The sequence below is a fragment of the Engraulis encrasicolus genome, chromosome 4, assembly GCF_034702125.1.
Source record: "Engraulis encrasicolus isolate BLACKSEA-1 chromosome 4, IST_EnEncr_1.0, whole genome shotgun sequence".
Taxonomy (NCBI): domain Eukaryota; kingdom Metazoa; phylum Chordata; class Actinopteri; order Clupeiformes; family Engraulidae; genus Engraulis; species Engraulis encrasicolus.
In genome coordinates, this window is record NC_085860.1 from 27538717 (window position 1) to 27543716 (window position 5000).

Below are 5000 nucleotides of genomic sequence, written 5' to 3' on the forward strand. Positions count from 1 at the left end.
TGGCTTCCTTACTGTGTGCTTGAGTGATGACATTTTTCCCCCCAAGAGTGCTCTGAAGAACACATTTATTAGTCCTTTCTTGTGTATTTATTTGTGTACTGCATATTTTGTCCTCCTTCCAGAAATGCATGAAGTTTAACGTGGAGGCTCCCATCTGGCTGTCGAAGCAGCGTATCCTGTGCACGCTGAACCAGAGTCTGAAGGATGTGCTGAACTACGGCCTGTTCCAGCCCGCGCACAACGGCAAAGCCGGCAAGTTCCTGGATGAGGAGCGGATGCTGAGGGACTACCCCCTGCCCTCCCTTAAACCCCTACCATACCTGGAGGTACACACACACACACACACACACACACACACACACACACACACACACACACACACACACACACACACACACACACACACACACACACACACACACATACTTCTTCTTAGCTGTCCATCATGTCCGATGATGACTCTTCTTCCAAATGGGTATAGGGGTTAAAGTTTTGCGTAAAAGTTTTGCCGTTGGTGCCATCTCATGTGGAAAAAACGAGGGGGAGGAATATGTGTTTACACACATGATGCTTGGTGCAAAAATGCTACGGTGGTACAGAGACACTGCTCTCCACTAGTGGAGTTCATGATCATCAAGTGCCGACCCTTCTATCTACCAAGAGAAATATCCGCCATTCTACTGGTCGCAGTTTACCTCGCTCCTAGCAATACCACCAGCGCCAGAAGCGAGGCACTGAACGAGCTGCATCGGGGAATCAGTGAACAACAAGATGCACACCCAGATGCCTTCACAGTGGTCATGGGAGATTTCAACCACGGAAATCTCAAAACAGTTCTTCCAAAATTTCCCCAACATGTTAACTTTCCAACAAGAGGACAAAACACCCTGGACTTTGTTTATACCCCAAAACAAGGAGCATACAAGGCAAAGCCCATCCCCCACATCGGCCTATCAGACCACCTAACGATTCTGCTACTGCCAGCCTACAGACAAAAGGTAAAACTCACCAAACCAGCTCTGAAGGAGGTGAGAAAATGGCCAGAGGGAGCCGTGTCACGACTACAAGACTGCTTTGAAACCACAGATTGGGACATGTTCAAAACAGCTGCCACCCACAGCAACCACATTGACATTGAGGAGTACACAGACACTGTGACCTCCTACATCACAAAATGCATTGATGATGTTACAGAAATAAAACGCATCACCACCAGAGCCAACCAGAAGCCATGGTTCACAGGAGACGTTCACAGACTGCTGAGGGCCAGAGACAAAGCCTTCAGAGCAGGAGACGTAGCTGGCCTAAAAGCAGCAAGAGCAAACCTGTCCCAGGGCATCAGGAAAGCAAAAAAGGAATACTCGGACAAAATAACAACACACTTCAAAGACAGCAGAGATGCACAGAGCCTGTGGCAGGGCATACAGGCCATCACGGACTATAAGCCCGCACCACGAAGCTGTGACAACAACACCTCTCTGCTAAACGACCTGAACAGTTTCTTTGCCCGTTTTGAAGCACAAAATGACACTCATCCACAGAAAACTCCCCCTCCCCCCCATGATCAACCCCTGTACCTGTCCTCTGCCAGTGTGAAGAGGACACTGGCCACCATCAACCCACGCAAAGCAGCTGGCCCAGACAACATACCTGGCCGAGTGTTGAAGGATTGTGCAGAAGAGCTGAAGGATGTCTTCACAGACATCTTTAACATCTCTCTGGAGCAAGCAGTCATCCCATCACTTTTCAAAGCTGCTACCATCATACCCGTGCCGAAGAAATCATCACCATCATGCTTCAATGACTACCGTCCTGTAGCACTGACGCCCATAATCATGAAGTGCTTCGAACGGCTAGTCCTGTCACACATCAAAGCCACCCTACCCCCCACCCTGGACCCCTACCAGTTCGCATACCGAGCCAAGCGATCCACGGAGGATGCAATCTGCTCTGCCCTCCATCCAGCCCTCACCCACTTGGACAATAAAGACTCATATGTGAGAATGCTGTTCATTGACTTCAGCTCAGCATTCAATACCATAATACCACAACAACTCATCAGAAAACTGGACAAACTAGGTTTCAGCACCTCCCTCTGCAACTGGCTGCTGGACTTCCTGATGCAGAGACCACAAGCAGTACGGGTAGGGAATAACACCTCAAGCACCCTGACCCTGAGCACGGGGGCTCCGCAAGGTTGTGTTCTCAGCCCCCTGCTGTTCACGCTGCTGACACATGACTGCACAACGACCCACAGCACTAACCATCTAGTGAAGTTTGCGGATGATACAACACTGGTGGGCCTCATCACTAAGGGCGATGAGACCCACTACAGAGAAGAAGTAGACCTGCTGGCCAGATGGTGCAAAGACAACAACCTCCTGCTGAATGTCAACAAGACCAAGGAGATTGTTGTCAACTTTCAGAGGGTCCAAAAACAACTGCCACCACTGACCATCGACGGTGATGCTGTGGAGAGAGTGAGCAGCACCAAGTTCCTTGGAGTGCACATCAGCGACGACCTCTCTTGGACCACCAACACTACATCACTGGCGAAGAAGGCCCATCAGCGTCTCTACTTCTTGCGCAAACTAAAGAAGGCAAGTGCTGCACCCTCCATCATGACAACATTCTACAGAGGAACCATAGAGAGCGTCGTGTCCAGCTGCATCACAGTGTGGGGAGGAAGCTGCACGGAGAAAAACAGGAAGACACTCCAGCGTGTTGTGAACACAGCGAAGAAGATCATTGGAGTACCACTCCCCTCCCTGCAGGACATTTACACCGCACGCCTCACCCGAAAAGCACTGATGATCATCAAAGACACAAGCCACCCTGCACACAAACTGTTCAGCCTCCTGCCCTCTGGAAAGAGGTACAGGCGCCTCCGTTCCCGTACCACCAGGCTTGCAAGCAGCACGATGCATCAAGCAATCAAGATACTGAACACTCAACCCACTCTCCCTTCACTGTCAGCCTCTAGCCAGCCAGGCCACTGACAACGCTCCCCCCCCTCATCCCCACCACCATATCTGCGACTGAACATTCCACCTGCACTAATACATCTGTGACTGAACTTTCAACCTGCACTAACTCAAAACATACACATGCACACACACACACACACACACACACACACACACACACACACACACACACACACACACACACACACACACACACACACACACACAAGCACACTGCACTTTCTGCACTAAACCCAAACATACACACACTGACACACAACTCATACTCACACACATACACACACACACACACACACGCACACACACACACACATACACAGGTACAAACACACAGACGCACACCGCACTTTCTACCTGCACTAAACACACACACACACACACACACACACACACACACACACACACACACACACACACACACACACGCACGCACACACGCACACAAAACACATACAAACACACACACACACATACTGCTGCTGGTGTATTTAATAAAAACCTTTTTTAATTATTTATTTCTTCAAATGCTACTATTACTATGTCAGAACGCTATAAAGGACTTTTAGAAAAAAGAACAACAAAATACCTCCTCTTAATGTATGTTCTCTACAAGTCTTCTGTTGTCCAGTCTTGCACTTTAAATGTCTGTATGAGCAATGTCTACGTCCATACTGTCTATGTCCATGTATGAGTACTGTCTATGTCTATACTGTCTATGTCCTTACCTAGATTAGTCTATGTCTGCATGGGAGAGCAAGAAACGCAATTTCAAATTCTTTGTATGACCAGTGCATGTAAAGAAATTGACAATAAACTTGACTTGACTTGACTTGACTTGACTATGGAGGCCGATTTTTGGAGCCGCACACTCTTCCACAGATGGAGCAGGCGCATCCTGGCACACACACACACACACACAAACACACACACACACACACGCACACACACACACACACACACACACACACACACACACACACACACACACACACACACACACACACACACACACACACACACACACACACACACACACACACACTAGAAACTACTATCCCTCATATCTCCTGAGAAATACTACTGAAGTGGATCCGCCTCCCGACCCCCACCACCACCACCCGGCCCCCCTCTGTCCCGCTCTCCATCTTCTCTCTCTCTTTCCCGCCCTTCCATTTTCTGAGTTTGCCAGCCATCTGCCCGCTGTCATTATCTGCCCTCGTCCTCCTTTATCTCTCTTAAGATCACTGTTCTCCACCATCGCCCCCTCTCTCCACATTTACTGCACTCACTCTCTATTACTCTTGCACTCTCTCACCCTCCTCTCCCTCCCTCTCTCTCTCTCTCTCTCTCTCTCTCTCTCTCTCTCCCTCCCTCTCTCTCTCTCTCTCTCTCTCTCTCTCTCTTGCACTCTCTCACTGCCTCACCCTCTCCTTCCTCTCCCTCTCCCTCTCCCTCTCTCTCTCTCTGTTGCATTACACAAAGGGTCGGTGTTAAGATGGCTCAGGGCCCCTAAGCTACAGGTTGCGTTATGACCCCCACAGAAAAAATCAACATGAAAAAATCATCATGAAAAAATCATCATGAAAAAATCATCATGAAAAAATCATTATGAAAAAATCTAAAAACAGTGTCACAATTCCAAGGTTTAAATTAAGTCTGGCAACTATACTGCCCTACAATCTTAGAACGCAGTAACTCTGAAAATGGCAAACTGAGAAAAAAGGCTTCAAAGTTTTCCATATGGCGTGACAACTGTGTTGTCGGTAAATTGGTGGTGACACTTCCTGGTAATGCTTGTTTAGGATAGAAATTTAATGCACACAAAAAACCCCCCCAAAAAACAACATTTATGTGTCTTTTTGCCACAAAAAACAGAGTTACTGCGTTCTTGGCTGGTATTACTGCCACAAAATGGAGTTACTGCAGGAGTTACTGCGTTCTTAGCTTGTATTACTGTCTACTCCCAAACCAGTCCCATTGGAACGTGCAGCAGTAACTCGCCGACTTACTGCG

The 5000-nt window shown here is 48.3% G+C and overlaps 1 protein-coding gene across 1 annotated transcript in view; it reads left to right on the top strand.

Moving 5' to 3' along the window:
* The window catches only part of shank3a (SH3 and multiple ankyrin repeat domains 3a), a 301455-nt gene that overhangs the window by 64374 nt on the left and 232081 nt on the right, over nt 1–5000 (top strand). The window contains exon 2 of the mRNA XM_063197051.1: nt 123–326. Within this exon, the coding sequence (XP_063053121.1) occupies nt 123–326 (204 nt within the window). The remainder of the gene's footprint in view (nt 1–122; nt 327–5000) is intronic.